Source organism: Aspergillus affinis (genome assembly GCF_023601865.1).
Source record: "Aspergillus affinis strain CMG 70 chromosome Unknown NODE_3_length_628324_cov_86_750800, whole genome shotgun sequence".
NCBI lineage: Eukaryota > Fungi > Ascomycota > Eurotiomycetes > Eurotiales > Aspergillaceae > Aspergillus > Aspergillus affinis.
Window position 1 is genome coordinate 1 of NW_026515784.1, and position 16663 is coordinate 16663.

Sequence of the window (16663 nt, forward strand, 5' to 3'; positions counted from 1 at the left end):
ATTGAAGATCGAAAAACGCTTGATTAGTATGGGATACACAGGTGCGCCGCTCGGTAGTGAAATACGTTAACTAGTTAGTTAGGTCCCCATCCGGATACTTCCTCGGCCGTGTTTTCTGCCTGAAAATGAATGCCTGACGGCCTGGTGGATGGATATCTGCCTTGGTGCCATGAAGAGATGGCAAAGACTTCGTGCGTCAGACACTGTCCCGCACGCACGTTCCACAGACAGCTCCACGAGACAGGGAACTGGGAAGTCTACTGGAGTCTTCACTTTCCCCAGATTGTCTCCAAATGCCCCAACTTCCCCCCACCGGCTCAATCGGCACCATAACCGCTTGTCCTCATCCATGGTTTCGCCCTAATTCCTCTCCACCGGCGAGGCAGTCCAATGATGATTCTTGGAACCTGACCAGGTCGGTCAAATGGCTGACCTCCTGCGGCCAAGGCCTCGCTAGTTAGCCAGGGAGTGATGGATGTACTATCTCCGATTCAATCCATGACACATAAGTTACAATTCATTTGAGATGATTAATACCTCTTCCTTCTCTCTTAACTAGGAGCGTGGTGCCGGCTCCAGATCTCCAGTGTGACCGAACATGCTATGATAAGGGTGAAATTGTCCGTTGTTAGTGCATCATCTAAGCTCCAGTGAACTGGGCTACGGTTGGGTTTATCATCAATCCCAAATGGCAGATAATACTCCTATCGATATCCTTCATTCGCGGGATCCTGATCGAAGAGATCCTGCTGCCAAAAACTCGCCCAAAGACTCTCCCACCATTCGCCCGGACCAGGGCGTCTCGCCACCGGTAGAAGCACAACGAAATACTGACGCTAAAAGTCTGGAGACCAAATACCAGCAGGATGTCGTGCCCGACGGTGGTTACGGCTGGGTCTGCGTTGCGTGCGTGTTCTGGATCAATGCTCACACATGGGGGATCAACAGCGTCAGTGATGTCAAACCCACCGCCAGTCGAGCTCTCAGCTAATCGAGGAAAGTTATAGAGTTATGGTGTATTCCTCTCCCACTACCTCTCGCACGACGTATTCCCCAACACCTCGGCCTTGGCCTATGCATTTACTGGTGGTCTGAGTATCTCGTGCGCTCTTTTGGTTGCTCCGTTGGCAACGTATCTCATCCATGTCTGTGGAACCCGGCTGGTGCTCAATTTGGGTGTCTTTTTTGAAACCATTTCCCTAATCGGATCATCTTTTGCCACTCAGCGGTGGCACATCTTCTTGAGCCAAGGTGTCTGCTTCGGATGGGGCATGGGCTTTTTGTTTGTTGGTAGCGTGGGGATCACTCCCCAGTGGTTCCTTCGGCGACGAAGTCTCGCCATGGGCATCAATGCCGCCGGGTCCGGCCTAGGGGGGTTGATTTACTCCCTCGCGGTGGGCGCCATGATCCCTAGATTGGGCCTTAGCTGGGCGTTTCGGATCCTCGGAATCATCGCCTGCGTAGTCAATCTGGTCGGGGCAAATTTGCTCAGGGACCGCAACAAGGATGTGGGCAGCCGCTACCGAGCCTTTCATCTACCATTGTTGAAGCGTCCCGAGTTCCTCCTTTTTCTAGGATGGGGAATCCTCAGCATGCTGGGCTATGTCGCAATTCTATTCAGCCTGGCCAATTTCGCCCTCTCCGTCGGCCTGTCCTCCCATCAAGGTAGTATCGTCAGCGCGCTGCTTAACCTGGGCCAAGGTCTTGGTCGACCCTTTGTGGGTATGTTCAGTGATAAACTTGGGCGCATTAATATCGCAACGTTTCTTACCTTTCTCTGCGGCCTGTTCTGTCTCGTGATTTGGATTTTTGCACGGAGTATGGGCGTTGTCTGCTTTTTCGCAGTCCTGGTTGGCACAGTCGCGGGCACATACTGGGCTACTGTCACGCCAGTCCTTGCCGAGATCATGGGCCTGAGAGACCTACCCAGCGGGCTCAGTATCAACTGGATCATCCTGGTCGCGCCAACTACGGTCTCCGAGGCCATCGCTCTCCTCCTGAGAGATAATGACTCCAAGGACTCCGTATATCTGAGGGTTCAGATATTCACGGGCTTTATGTACATCGGCGCTGCAATGTGTCTATGGGTCGTGAGAGGTTGGAAAGTTGGGGATTTGATTCGAGCTCAGCAGGAGAAGTCATCGGCGGCCATAGCTGCTACACCTGATTCTGTCATGGAAGGGAGTCGCCCTGATGCCGACAAGAAACGGGACCCTTCGGTGGCACCGCCTGTCCAGTCTGGTCCTTTGCTGCAGCCTTGGTCTCTACCTGTTTTAGTGCGTGGGATGGTGACATTGAAAAAAGTATAAGGACGACGTTTTTGCTCAAAGTCATACGGTTCTAAAACGTCACAGATACTGATATAATTAAAATCTAACACTAGATATGTGACCAAAAGAATCTACAGGTGCAAGCCTCGAGGGATAATTCATCAAACAGTTGTACATAAAGAGCTCTATGTTATACCATTAAACGTCATTAATTCCGTATACAATGCACACCCAAGTATCATTATATCAAACACACTTTTATTCTTCCTTTTCCTTTCTTTGTTTAATTTAGCTTCCCAGCACCAGAACCCGCACCCTTCTCTTTCCGGCTCCCCGGCCACTTTCTTCCTTCACGGAGCTAACGTTGACTTGGACTCGCTGGAAAAGCTCAACCGTCATACCCCGATCCTTATCGGACTGGCCCTTCTCCGAAACATGAAGCGTGTATTCCTCGTTGTCGAAGTCGCTTTCACGACGCACCACCAGTTCTCGTCGCTGTTCAACTGATCGTACAGTCGAATCTCCAGGCAACACGAAGTCTTCCAGGCGGACAACACCTTCGATGCCGAACCGCGGTACAAACACCACCACTCCGTTCTCGAACACACGCATGACGTATCCCTCCTCGTCGATACCCGCATCCACGCCGTCCACGGCCACCTTCTCACCACGGGTTTTGAGGGCTTGTCCAACGTAATATTCGATACTGGCTCGGCCAGCAAATTGGGCATTGCGATGCCGGTAGTTGATATTGCGGCAGATGTCCTCCAACCGGTTGCGAGTCATGACACCATCGATAGACGCGCGGCCATCTTCGCCATCGTAACCAATGGCAGATGCCAATTGTCGGTGAACCAGCAAATCGGCGTATCGTCGAATCGGTGAGGTAAAGTGAGTGTAAATGGGTGATGCCAATCCGTAGTGGCGGAACTCTGACTCAGCATGGGCGCCAGCACAGAAATACTCTGCAGAGGTCATGCACCGAGTGGCTAGGATACGAACCAGGGTGTTGAAGAAGGGGTTTTTCTCGTCAACGCAGCTGTCGAGCGAGTCAGCAAGAGCCCGGGAGCTTGAGACATCGAGTCTCATATCCCGTTTCTTAGTAAGCTGGTGGGTGAGATCTTCGAAATTCTGCGGCGGAGGGGTAGCGTGTCGTCGTAGTAAAGCGGTTTGAGAGAAACTGTCGTAGATTTTGGCTGCAACGGTGATGTTGGCGTGAAGCATGAACTCCTCCACAAGACTGTTGGTTTCCAACATGGCTTTGGTCTTGACATCAGTAAGCGGATCTCCAACCTCATCGTTGTCAGCCTCAATTCGAACTTCCGGGGAAGCAAGGTTGAGCGCTCCTGCATCCATACGCTTCTGGCGGAGGATCTTGGAGAAACGCAGCAGAGTGCGCATACTCTCTGTCAATTCGTCCTTCTGCGAAGAATCATCAATGCGTTTTTGGGCCTGCTCATAACTGAATGCTTCACGAGATCGGATAACTGATTTCGTGAAGTCGGCGGAAACAACCTCGGCGTTAGGAGTCATCTCCCACAGGACGGAGAAGGCATAACGCTCCACGTAGGGCTTGAGAGAGCAAAGATCTGTGCCCAGCAAGTGCGGAAGCATATCGATACGCTTATCCACCAGATACACTGTCGTTCCACGTAGGCTCGCCTCGAGATCCATGGCGTTGTTCGGCTTGACAAAGTGTGACACATCCGCGATATGAACACCGACTTCAAAGTTTCCATTAGGCAGCAGCTGCGCATGGAGAGCATCATCAATATCTTGACAGCCTGGGGGATCGATACTGCAGATGAGAAGATCCCGGAGGTCTTTTCGTCCTGTCCAACCGATGTCCTCCATGCTCGATGGAACCCTCCAATCGTGTCCTTCAACCGGGAGACAGTCCAGAACTGCCTTGGGGAATGGCTTGTATTGAACATCATACTCAAGGAGGAGCGCCTCCGTTTCTGCCCCCTTAGTCTCCAACTCACCCAAAGACCGAATCAAGTGGCCTGTCGGATATCTAGAATCCCGGTCCCAGGCATCGATTGTGACAAGGATCCGCTGCCCAAGAAGATCTCCGGCCTGCCTAGTGCGAATTCTGATTTTCGGAACCTTCTTATCCATGGGCAAAACGAATACATTTTGCTGTCGTCGTCCAGAGCTTGCCTGGGTTCCCGTAGAGCCAGAGTCGACATGTCCAACGTACTGTCGCCAGTTCCGTTTCATAACACCAACAACCTTGGCTGTCGGCTGAGGCTTGCCCTCCGAGTTCTTGCCGTGGGCGTTTTTGACCTCTTCCTGCAAAGCCTTTCGCTCCTTCTCAGTAACCACCGCTTCATTATCACCGGCATCGGGGTTGTCGTTCTTGGTCACTGCCTCTTCATCGACAAGCTTGGTCGAAGGTGACTTCCACTGATCTTGAGGGAGCACTTCGATCACAACGACATCTCCAGAAATGGCTCGGTTGCTGTTATCCCGGCCCAGGATGAGAAGAGGCTTATCGAATGCTGCGACGTTGACGGAGCCTTCTAGATAGTTGTATGGCGAAACATTGAAAACGCCCTGATGTAACGTTCCAGCCCGGATTCCCGTCATAAGCTTCGACATCGTATAGTATTCCGGATAGAAGAGCTCTCCACGCGCACCCTTCGCTTCCCGAGCTTCCTTAGACTCGTTAATCATATCGAGCAACCTGTCGGAGTCCTCCAGGCCGGCAACGTAATCTGGCAGCGACAGGGCTGTCACACCTTCTTCCTTCGCCTTTCGCAAGCTGTCTTTATCATCCGTAATCACCACAATGGCGGGGATGCCCTTCTCTTTCTTTCCTTTTCTGAGTGTGGTCTGCAGATGTTCCGTGTACCACTTTGCTACAGCCCGCACTGCTCGATCGTTGCGATCATTTATCGATTCATTATGATCCCGGCGAACGTGTGTCTCCAGTCGAAACTCGTTGAAGAAGAGGTAGAAGCGCTTCTCGTCGGTTTTGATCAGGGAAAGCAAGCGGTTGTAGAGGGGTAGAGACTGGTTCTTCAGCTCCTCGAGCACGGTTTGGAGGACGATCACATCGTAGAAGGCTCCCGTATGTTCGAAGAGGTCCATTCCGTTCAATAGCGCATTCGTATCGGGAACAAGGTAGTGGCCTCGGGGGAAGGCGCTGGTACCGGCGGGCTGATCTGAAAGAACAAAAGGCGTAACTGGTTTCGCATTAGCCACAGCTGTCCGGGAATATCTCGAATCCCAGATTTCCTTACTGTTTCCATTTGCATCGGTCGGCGCGACATGCGGACATGTCGAGCACAGCTTCGATGAGCACGGGATATCCTGTCTTAGATAAAGCTCACGAACGATCTTTTGCACCTTTCCACTTTTCGTGGACCGGACGAAGACTTTGCTGGTGACATTGGCGGCATGCGGATCCGAAGACAAATCTCTTCGAAGACTCTTCATCTTGGCTCAAATCGGCCCGACTTGCTGTCAGGTTAATTTTTTGCTGGGCAAAGAGATCACGTCGCGGCTGATTGTTGCAAATGGTGACGTTCTTTTTCCACCGTTCCGCCAGCCGAGTCGCATTCAAGATTCCCGTCCCAATCGGGCAAGTCTACCGATCGACGTACTACCGGTAATCGCCATCGCATAGGAGAATGATGGAAGCATCCTCAACCATCTTGAGGGACACATATTAATCTTATATCAAAGAAATTCACATCGGTCTATTCTTTCATACCTTGTTCACTCGCAAACATGGTCCTCGCAGTAAGGAAATATTATCTAAAACCCAGTCTCATGGTTTACTAATCCATGTTGAACAGGCCGTGGGGCAGCTATGCTCGACTGCGAGTATGACTGCTAATCTGGCCCAATGTCAAATATTGGTGCGCAAAGCAGTTGCAGCTGGTGCTAAAGTATGCCATCTCTACTTCAATGCTACGGATGATCCACTCATCAGGGAATAGGCCCTATTTCTGCCAGAAGCAGCAGACTACATCGGCTCGTCCGCTGCAGAAACCGTTTCACTTGCTCGTTCCGTACAGGAAAGTGAATTTGTACTGGGACTGCAAGAGGAAGCCCGGCAAGCGAAGCTACATATCAATGTTGGCATTCATGAACCGGCTCCAGGCGGCCGAGTAAAGAATACTTTGGTCTGGATCGATGAAAAGGGTGTCATCTCCCAACGTTACCAGAAGATCCATCTATTTGATGTAGACATCAAAGACGGGCCGGTGCTCAAAGAAAGCGCGTAGGTGTTTCATCTCAATTATGGTCTGGGCCTCGTGGCAAAATTAACTGTCTATGAAGGAGTGTTGAAAAGGGCATGGAAATAGTTCCTCCTTTCGAAACACCTGTTGGACGTGTTGGTTTGTCCATATGTTTTGACGTAAGTCGTAGAAGGCGTTCCCATAACAGCGATAGAAGACTAATTCAACTTATTTCATTGCAGTTACGTTTCCCTGAGATCAGCCTTGCCCTGAAACGGCAAAATGCTCAAATCATCACTTATCCGTCAGCATTCACGGTTCCAACAGGGCGTGCGCACTGGGAGACACTGTTGAGAACTAGAGCCATTGAAACACAGTCCTATGTGATAGCGGCAGCCCAAGCCGGTCCCCACAACGAGAAAAGACGAAGCTACGGCCATTCGCTGATCGTAAACCCTTGGGGAGAAATTGTGGCTCAACTCGGGGATGAGTATCAAGAGCCCCAGATTGCGGTGGCGCATATTGACTTTGACCTTTTAGCCAAGGTCAGGCGAGAGATGCCGCTACTCAGGAGGACAGATGTCTACCCGGAAGTTTAGGAACTGGCCGCACAATGCTACTTTAGTTGTAATTGTGTACTTGACATCAAGTTTATGATATAACGAAATACTCGACAGCTTGATCGCACCCATTAGTGTCAACCGATTAGACAAGCCAGTTGAATAGTAACTTTGGATACAAGCATTTGATTTCATCTTTTCTGAAGACTTCTAAAGTTGAACATAGAAAAGAAAATTCAGGATATACGTCGACATAGTACATGAAATGAAAAGAGGAATGAAAAAGAAAGAGGAAAGGAACGAGTAATTCAAATATAAAAAAGGCCTGTCTAGAGCCGAACCGGCAAATCGCATCTGCTGGTACAGTACAATCCCTTCGCAATTTTTTCGTCCATGTCCGATCATTCTATGTACAGCGTACAAGGCAACCTCCGGACCGATACAGTCTATTTCTTGACCTTGTCAGGGTCTTCCAGAATACCCTCGGCTTCCAGCCTCCGTCGGGCTTCTTCCAGAGCCCACGTTTGTATCCTGTCATGATGTTAGTTCTGTGCAAATAAACGATACAGGATATTCGTTCCGGCACAGCCATTGAGGAGCGCGAAATGGTCATCCTCACGACAAGCCAAAACAAAGGGGATCAAACATACGAGGTGTCTGGCTTGAAAACGTATGCGACTCCCGCAGCGAGGAGACTTCCAATGAAACCGTAGTACCACATGGTCTCCCAGCCTTCCTTCTGGTACTTCTGGCCGGGCTTCACACCGAAAAGCCAGCCGGTCGGGGGGTCGTAGTGATCACCATGATCCGCGGCACGGAGGTGGCTGCGAGTGGAAAAGCCCTGGGCGTTCCGGGGCGTGCGGAGGAGAGCGCGAGCGCGAAGAGTATGCGTCAATTGCCGAGCAGACATTGTGGATGTGTAATTGGTCGTCGAGGTTCGAAAAACTCTAGGGGTTCAGGTCTGAGATGATAGGACAGGCGGTGGCGGGAGAGGAACCCCTGTCAGATATAGCGAGGCAGGGAGTGTTGGAACCGGACGCTGAGATAGTGTGATCTCTTCGGTCAGCGATAACAAAAGCCGGCGCAATCAAGAGACTTTAGAAGTGAGTGCTGCGTGAGAGTCGCAGGAGGTGATAGGTGGAGGGGTGACGGGATCGAGACACCGGTTGATGTTGGACGAAGCCGCAAAAGGCCGATGGATTGACGGAGTCATCGCGCTAGTCCTGATCGGGCCATCATGCATGGCGGATTTGATGCCTGGTTCTACAGGCAGAAACTGCTGCCCCAGGTGTCACCTACGCGCGACGCGTCCCTCCCTTATCGCATCCTCGACTGAAACGCAATTACAGCGCGCAGTTGCCACTTACCACACCCCCCATGACCCCAATGGTGCACTACAGCTCCTCCATTCTTTTAACATCACCCTCGCTTGCTGAACATTAGGCTTTTTGTCGGTGTACTGCATAGTATCGACTCGAATTGGTATAATTCTCCGAAGGCCAAACCACTATTAAACACATAGCTAATAAGCCCAATTTAAAGGCCTCCACCGAGATGCGTGTTGCTCTTCTACGGGGGCACGCAAAGCATTGACCATGCATCCCGTGAACAGAGACATGCGCTCCCACCCGATCTCCTCGAACTCGCGCTCGAAGCTCAATGCATTTCGGTATACAAGCAAGGATGGAACGGAGCCTGAAAAATCGCCCACGAAAACACCATCAAAGAAGGCAAATGCCAACAAAGAAAATAAGGCATCATGGCTGAATGGTGTGGCTGCGTCTCCTTTGGATCAAAGCAAAGAGGAACCATCCTTAGGTGCAGCAGAGTCAAAGCCGATCAAAGAGTGTCCTCAGACCCCCGGGAACAGGATACCCTTAGCAGACTTGATCGGTAACGCCGAAGACGCTATCACTCAAGCTCCAGGACCACAATTCACGCCAGAAGATTATGTGACCTGGCAGCATGTGCCTGTGAGTTCCAACCAGGACCCGATGTCTCAAACACCGGCGATCAAAGGCAGAAAGCGCCGCCACAGCTCGTCTCCGACCAGCTCGCCATTAGCCGGAAACTCCAAGAATGCGCGAAAAGGATCTTTCGATTTGCAGGCATACCAAGGGCTGATAAAAACCCCTCAGAATGATCTTGCAACTGAATTGTGGAACAACTATGTGGGCAAGATGGGGGCTAACGGCACTAAAGTCCCTCAACCTCAATTGCCCAATATGCTGTCATCTTCACCCCAAACACCAGTGTCCCTAAGAACGAGTCGCGACTCGCCTGGGCTGAGACGGACGACTAGCTGTCTTGCTGAGTGGCCTAACTCCGCAGCGAAACGGAGAAAGGTAGATGGGGAGAGAGTAGGGACTGGGCGTGGCATTTTCTCTCGGACAAAAAGCAGCCTGGCTGATTCGAGCAGCTTCAACCCCTCCAAAATTAACTTTCTTGTTGAAAAAATCGAAAGAAGCCTTCGCGAGACCCCAGCGGCACAACCAGATCCCTCAGGCTCGCCTATACCAGCCAACAAGAGAGGGCAGAGAGATCGATCGGAATCACCAGTGTATAGCAAAGACGCTCCTCAACATACGACACGGAGCAATAAAGGTATTGGAGACCAACGAGCTTCGGGGTCCCAGAGCACGAGCACCGTGCAGAAATCCTCGTCTGATTTCGGAGACGATGACCTGGATGATGATGATTTCTTTGATCTTGCGCAGGCCTCTATGGATCCTTTTGTGGAACCTAGTCAACATGGCAGTGCAATAGGGGCTGTGAATACCAATTACGCCGGCGCGTCGGCCCCGGCCAACCAGCAAAGTCTCCCTGGCACCAAAAACACCTCTCATTCTAATACGATGGAATCCGCGCCGGCCATGAATGTTAACAACAAAAGCGAATATACCCTTGATGCGGATGAGTTCGATGATGATTTTAATGAATTCTCAGATAATATTGAAGACATTCTCGCGGAATGCGAGGCAACCCAGGATACGAAGCTGGCAAGACCTGCAGCGAAGAACTACATGGCTTCCGATCATCCTGGATCGTTGAATGGTATAGACAGTTCTATGCCCGCGGTCGAACCGGTGAAAGGGGCTAGCAAGCCAGTTGAGGCGTCTTCGGGCGACGAGTTTGACGACAATGACTTCGACATGGAGGCCATTGAACAATCTATGATGCAGTCAGGTGAAGAGGGTTCAAACGGGGTTTGTCTTTCTTGGTGAAAAAAGATATCTTATAGATATTCGCTAAGTATCTTACTTATAATTAGACTTTGAACAATCGCCAGGCCATCAAGCGTTATCTTATTGTTGATGTGGCTGAATCCACCTATGCAACTTCTAAGGGTCGCATTCAGCCAGAGCAGGTCTGCCATTACGTCTCTCGAATAATCATAACCCCATAGACTAACACAGTAATCAGGTGCTCTTAGTACATGACGAGAGAACAAAGCAGAAGAAGGTTGTCAGTCTGCGGGATTCATGGTTCGATAGCCCATGCAACAAGGATCTATACATCCATCTTATCGGCGATTTTGACGCCAACGGCCATTGCGTTATCGATGACTCTCACAACATGATAATCCTTCACCCAGACCATCTTGTTTCGGCTACTGTTGTTGCAGACTCTGTCAGCTGCCAGCGACGAGCTGTCCTTCAAGAGCGTATCAAAAATACCGGCGACATCGGAAAACCCCAGGCTTTTGGAAACATATTTCATGAAGTCTTTCAAGAAGCCATGAAGACAAATCAGTGGGACACTGCCTCGCTCAGGTCTCTAGTTGAAGTTGTTGCTGTGAAGCATATCGAAGAGTTGTACTTGATTCATATGAGCATTGCAGAGGCAGTCGAATACATGATGAGCAAGGTCCCAGCCATGGTGTCTTGGGCCGAGCTTTTCCTCAAGTCACAACCAAGTGTGAGTATAACTAAAGATTTCCCCATGGTCGCCTTTTACTAATATTCATTTTTTCCAACAAGGCTCAATCTCTTGTTGAAGATCGGAATAGTTCCAAATTGCGCCTGAGCATTAGCAAATTGCTCGAGGTTGAAGAGCACGTTTGGTCCCCCATGTACGGTCTGAAAGGGAATATCGACGCAACCGTGCAGGTCGCTTGCCATGAAGAAGGAAAGAAGAAGAATCTTGTTGTTCCACTCGAACTCAAGACAGGTAACAGAGATACAAACCAGGCTCATAGGGCTCAAACAGCTCTCTACACCCTTCTGCTATCCGATCGTTACGGTTAGTATATCTGCTTACCCAATGCACTTGGCATCTGCTAACCTCATCGTTCCATCCTTTCAGACCTAGACGTTACATTCGGGCTACTCTACTATCTCGAAACAGCAAAAATCTTCCGGATTCGTGGAATTCGCCATGAACTCCTTCAAATGATACAGGCACGTAATCGTCTAGCGGGATATATGCGCCAAAGAACGGAACTCCCGCCGATGGTCAAGCGAGCGGGAATGTGCAACAGATGTTTCTCTAAGACACCTTGTTTCATTTATCACAAGCTTGCGGACGACGGTGATGGCGAATCGAGCGGGCTCGGCGACGAATTCGTGAAAGCCATGGAGCACTTAAATCCCCAGCATCGTGACTTCTTCCAGAAATGGGACAGTCTGCTTACAAAGGAAGAGCAAAGTATGATGAGATTTAAGCGGGAACTCTGGACTCTCCTGAGTAGTGAACGAGAGGCTCTTGGCCGATGCTTCGGGAACATTGTCATTGAACCTGGGACAACGTACGAAGACAAAGATGGGTTGAAAATCAACCGTTATCGGTACACTTTCATCAAGAAGCACGCTTCGACGAACTTCTCATTTACCGAGTCTCAGCTTACTGTCGGAGAGCCGATTGTCATCTCGGATGAGAAAGGCCATTTCGCTCTCGCAAACGGTTACATAGTGCAGGTCAGCACCAAACGGATCACAGTTGCAGTGGACCGAAGACTTCGAAATGCTCGGTCCAAAACCAAGGACTTCGACGCCAACAGCAATCAATCGTTCAAAGCCATAATGGAAATACTCGATAGCGGCGCCACTCAGACAACTACATCAACCTTCGAGCCTGAGGAAGAAGTTCTATATCGACTGGATAAAGATGAATTCAGCAATGGAATGGCTATTGTTCGAGCCAACCTGGTCGCCATGATGGAAAAAGATCTCTTCCAGGCCAGACAGCTGAGAAAGTTAATCATAGAAGGAGAAACACCCGCGTTCAAAACCACGGCATCCACCTATAAGATGCCTGAGGCTGAGAGGGCGAGCTTGAATGTTGATCAGAAGCAGGCGATTGATAAAGTCATGAGTGCGCAGGACTATGCACTAGTCCTGGGAATGCCGGGAACTGGCAAGACAACGACTATTGCTCACATCATCCGCGCTCTGGTAGCGCAAGGCAAGAGCGTGCTCTTAACCTCGTACACCCACACTGCGGTGGATAATATTCTATTGAAAATCAGGGAGGATAACATCCGCATTCTTCGAATTGGAGCAGCTGCCAAAGTGCATCCTGACGTTCGGCAATTTGTTGACCTTGCAGCCACTCCTAAAAGCACCATGGAGGAGCTGAAAGCAGCCTATGAAGACTCCCAGGTGGTCGCCACAACCTGTCTTGGAGTCAGCCACAACATCTTTAGTCAACGCACTTTTGACTACTGCATTGTTGACGAAGCATCTCAGATTACTCTCCCAGTTTGTCTTGGGCCCATCCGGATGGCGAGCACCTTCATTCTTGTCGGCGATCATTATCAATTGCCGCCGCTCGTGCAGAACAAGGAGGCCCAAGAGGGTGGACTTGACATCAGTCTCTTTAAACTACTCTCTGATACCCACCCACAATCTGTCGTTAATCTGGAACATCAATACCGAATGTGCGACGAAATCATGCTTCTATCAAACACTCTGATTTACTCGGGTCACTTGAAATGCGGCACTCCAGAAGTCACAGCACGCTCCCTAGTCGTCCCTCATATCGGTGGGCTCAAACAACACCATAGTGAGCATTTCCCCACGTCTAGTCAACGACGACTTTGTCTAGGTGCAACTCGTGGTCATTGCTGGCTCCGCGACCTGCTTGACCCGGACGCCAAAACACGCCTCGTCAACACAGACAAGCTGGCCACGCCTGCTCGGGACATTGCGACTGGATCCCGCATTGTGAATCCCACGGAGGCGACTCTTTGTGCTCAACTCGTCGAGGCGTTCATCTCCAGTGGCATCCCAGCCCGCAGTATTGGAGTCATCACATTCTACCGCAGCCAGCTTTCCCTTCTGAAGCAAAACCTTCGTCACCACCTCCCTGACCTTGAAATGCACACCGCGGATAAGTTCCAAGGCCGAGACAAGGAAGTGGTGATATTGAGCTGTGTACGAAGCAACGCAGACAAGCACGTCGGTGACCTACTCCGGGATTGGCGACGAGTCAACGTCGCCTTCACTCGTGCACGAACCAAGCTTCTTGTCGTTGGAAGCAAAAGCACCCTCCGTGACGGCAACGAGCTGCTCGGCAAATATGTAAAGCTAATGGAAGAGCGGAGATGGGTATATGAGTTACCACGAGATGCAGTGGACAACCACCACTTTGATTTCGAGGGCCTCACTCACACTCAACCTCACCTGCAGGAAGGCTCAACGCCTAGCCCGAACAAGAGCCCGTCGCCGCGCAAAAAGCCATCAACTCGGAACCCACTAGGTCCTATTCGAGGCCGCCAAACTCCTCAAGGCGGCCTCAAGAAGCCTACTAAGAAGGGCATAAAACTGCTCAGCGGGAACAATGTTTTGGGTAATCGTCCGGTTCTACAGGATGTTGTGAACGATCTTGTTGGGTAATGGTTATAATATCTGTTTTCACGTTATTATTCGGCATATGACATCTGTTCGATTGCACTACTGGGGTGTTTGTTAAGGATTGGATTACAGGAATTTGGAGTAGCTTCAGCGGACTTATTGGCGGTTCTATAGTATATTGGCATACCATTATTTTGGATATGAATGATCCCACATCTCAATCTATTCTTCGTCGGGATTTACGTCTCCAAGACGGAAGCACCCACGTATTCCCAACAAACAAAAGGACGAGGTTTCTTCGATTGCGAGCCCGCAGGCTCCTCTTGATCATCCGCCGTGTCAGCCAGTGGCAAAGCCAGGATCGTATACCCATCTTTCGCTTCCACAGCGTCTCTTCCGAGCGCGCTCGCAGAAAGAGCGAACCAAGCAGACGAAGTGGGGGCTTTATGTCCAATTTCCCGTCTATTATAAGTCAGTCATCGCATTCGCCAACAAGTTTTCACATGGGAATATTGTCATCCAGAAACAGATGGAATGGAACATACAGTAAAGCGATAAACAACTGCGTCACCCATTTCGGGGAAGCAAAGCCGTGCCATCTCAGACTAACTAGATCGGTGGTCTTCGCATCCTCGGCGTCCGGCACGCTATATCGACATAAGTAGGGGTCTGTTCCATCGTTCGCCGAGACCAGGGATGTTTGAAGCGTCGTCAAAGCAAGCCACTCGGAGAGTTCGTTGCAGGAGTCTTTCAAGGCCTCCGATGAGCTTGGTGTTTCTAGGTTCGTGACGGATTGGAATGGCGGGACGAGGACATCGCGATGGTTAATTCGCGAGGGTTCGCATTCGATGACGTGCGGGTGGTTTCCTTTCAGAGATGGATCGTCTGCGTTGGCGTTAGCGGACTCCAGTTTTCTATCGTCGAGTAAGAATACTCAACGAGAGGAGGGAGAGAAGACACTACATACCTTGAGAGAGACCACCGGATTCCGAGCCCAGATCATAGAAAAGCCAAGCGACGGAGTGATTAAGCACGTTCTTAAAGGCCCAGACGATTCTCTCGAAGCCCTTCTTCCCGTGGAGCATGGATGGTAGGCGAAGGTTCAATTCCACCACTGTTCATGTCCCGTCAGTATCTACATTCAAGGGGGTGGTGGGATTGAGATGAGAGGTGATGCAACTCACAATATCGTTCCTTGCCATGTTTTCTGCCTCCGCTCCGGATCGGTTTCCCTGTGAGTCCGGTGCGTTCGTAGACCTCCTTTCCAAGTTCTAGACGGAGGATTCCTGGGGCTGGTTAGTATGCATGTATGTATGCGTGCGGGTTTAGAAGTCTTGTTCAGGCGCTACACACCATCTCTGAGAGAGAAAACGTTATCCGAGCCTGATCGGCCTTCGGAGATCATGAGAACGTTGCCTATACCGTGTTAGTTGGCCTGATTCATGTCAAGATGTAACGGTGGTCAAGCAAGAGCAGGTAGAATGGGATAATATACCAGATTTGATATACGTATTGAAAAATTCGCCCTCGAGCAAGTTCGAGAGAGACATGAACACCCGAGCATATCGCAGTGTCTGCAATTTGGAGTCTATCGAACTCTCGGCGGCCGTGTAGGCCTTCTGCGGTAGCAGCACCTCTACCTATCGAGAGTCATTAATAATGCTCCATATTATCGATTATTCTAATGAGCAAAAGGCAACATACCGTGTGCAAAAAGGAGTGACCCGTTATGGCCGAAAAAGGCGATCTTTTCGATGGTGGTTGCTTGGGGTCGATGAAGGCCGGCAGTTCAGCCACGCTGGTGTAGCACTTCTCGCGCCTAGACGCGTCGTCGTCAAAGTCGAACATGATTAGGTTGGTTAAGTATAGGCGAGTAGCGAATAGCCAACAGCAAGCGGACACAGTCCAGCGAAGCAATAACGGTGCGCTCCGGTCTTGTCTCTGCCCGCCTCCGCGGTACGTGGAAAAAGCTACCCGGTTAGGGGATGCAAAATTTTCTCTCGGTTTTTTATAGATCAGGATGTGTAACCCAGATACCAAACGCTAGGTTGCGACAAATGACTGCCAAGATCGGCTCTGCTGGGAGATGATTCCAGTCCTGCGATGGGATTTTATGGGGACGAGCGAGGATGTTGATTGGGCGAGCCAGTCGGGAAGTGCATCGCTGCTCTCAGGAAGTCTTCACGTCTGCATTTCAGTCTGGCTACAGTGACAGGGGATTTGGCTTCTGTCAGTCTGGTATCTGAGTCTCTGACACTTTCAAGAAAATTGCTGCACTAACTCAACCAATTTAGAGGTGTTCAAAAAGCGTTAGGCAATTTGACACTACCCTGCTGCTGAAGTATATAATTAATTGCGATGAACCTGCATTCGACGTGCTATAAAGATTGTTTAGTTTGGTCATTGAAGAACGTGACGAGATAATCCGGTCAATAGAGAATAGTGTGTTATCCAAGAAAAAAAAAAAAAAAAAAAAAAAAAAAAAAAAAAAATCCTTGTTTCTCAGTCGAGAGAGAGGAGGAAAGGCGAACCATGTAGCCCCTGCCTCAGGCGACAAGGCAGAAAGAGTGCCAAGTTGTCCAGGCACCAAGGCATCCACCCGGCATCATCGTCGGTTTCTTTGTCTCGCGCAGCTCTTCTCCGCACTCCTCATCTGGCTTCCACCGGCTTTCTGACTCTCTCCCCAAGCTCCCTCCACGCCCCACCAGCCTCAATTGCATGATCGCAACTTCAAGGTGATCTCGTCGCCCTCCTGTGAGAAAGAATTCCACCTCCGCCGACCGCGGCCCCTCGGGGCATCCATGTGGCTTACAGCTGCCGCCATCGCTAGTCCAGCAGCCATCAAG

The 16663-nt window shown here is 50.4% G+C and overlaps 6 protein-coding genes across 6 annotated transcripts; 3 read left to right on the forward strand and 3 right to left on the reverse strand.

Moving 5' to 3' along the window:
- Positions 1–688: 688 nt before the first annotated feature.
- KD926_006974 (MCT family MFS transporter) lies at positions 689–2309 on the forward strand (the record flags this gene model as incomplete). The annotated part of the gene is made up of 2 exons (XM_053100031.1): positions 689–949; positions 1008–2309. 2 exons carry the CDS (start codon positions 689–691, stop codon positions 2307–2309), a joined length of 1563 nt encoding a protein of 520 aa, XP_052960654.1.
- Positions 2310–2558: 249 nt separating this feature from the next.
- Positions 2559–5714, reverse strand: KD926_006975 (exosome catalytic subunit DIS3; the record flags this gene model as incomplete). Its single annotated transcript, XM_053100042.1, has 1 exon — positions 2559–5714. The coding sequence occupies one exon, from the start codon at positions 5712–5714 to the stop codon at positions 2559–2561; it is 3156 nt and encodes a 1051-aa protein (XP_052960655.1).
- Positions 5715–6008: 294 nt separating this feature from the next.
- On the forward strand, positions 6009–7062 carry KD926_006976 (carbon-nitrogen hydrolase family protein; the record flags this gene model as incomplete). Its single annotated transcript, XM_053100053.1, has 5 exons — positions 6009–6020; positions 6077–6169; positions 6221–6504; positions 6564–6642; positions 6706–7062. 5 exons carry the CDS (start codon positions 6009–6011, stop codon positions 7060–7062), a joined length of 825 nt encoding a protein of 274 aa, XP_052960656.1.
- A 407-nt stretch (positions 7063–7469) lies between these two features.
- Positions 7470–7933, reverse strand: KD926_006977 (uncharacterized protein; the record flags this gene model as incomplete). The annotated part of the gene is made up of 2 exons (XM_053100064.1): positions 7470–7554; positions 7674–7933. The coding sequence occupies 2 exons, from the start codon at positions 7931–7933 to the stop codon at positions 7470–7472; spliced, it is 345 nt and encodes a 114-aa protein (XP_052960657.1).
- Positions 7934–8618: 685 nt separating this feature from the next.
- On the forward strand, positions 8619–13859 carry KD926_006978 (bifunctional ATP-dependent DNA helicase/ssDNA endodeoxyribonuclease DNA2; the record flags this gene model as incomplete). The annotated part of the gene is made up of 5 exons (XM_053100075.1): positions 8619–10229; positions 10295–10390; positions 10447–10941; positions 11004–11265; positions 11329–13859. The coding sequence occupies 5 exons, from the start codon at positions 8619–8621 to the stop codon at positions 13857–13859; spliced, it is 4995 nt and encodes a 1664-aa protein (XP_052960658.1).
- A 197-nt stretch (positions 13860–14056) lies between these two features.
- KD926_006979 (ribonuclease P protein subunit p40) lies at positions 14057–15665 on the reverse strand (the record flags this gene model as incomplete). Its single annotated transcript, XM_053100086.1, has 7 exons — positions 14057–14279; positions 14363–14702; positions 14785–14931; positions 15002–15103; positions 15171–15233; positions 15313–15457; positions 15522–15665. 7 exons carry the CDS (start codon positions 15663–15665, stop codon positions 14057–14059), a joined length of 1164 nt encoding a protein of 387 aa, XP_052960659.1.
- Positions 15666–16663: the final 998 nt, after the last annotated feature.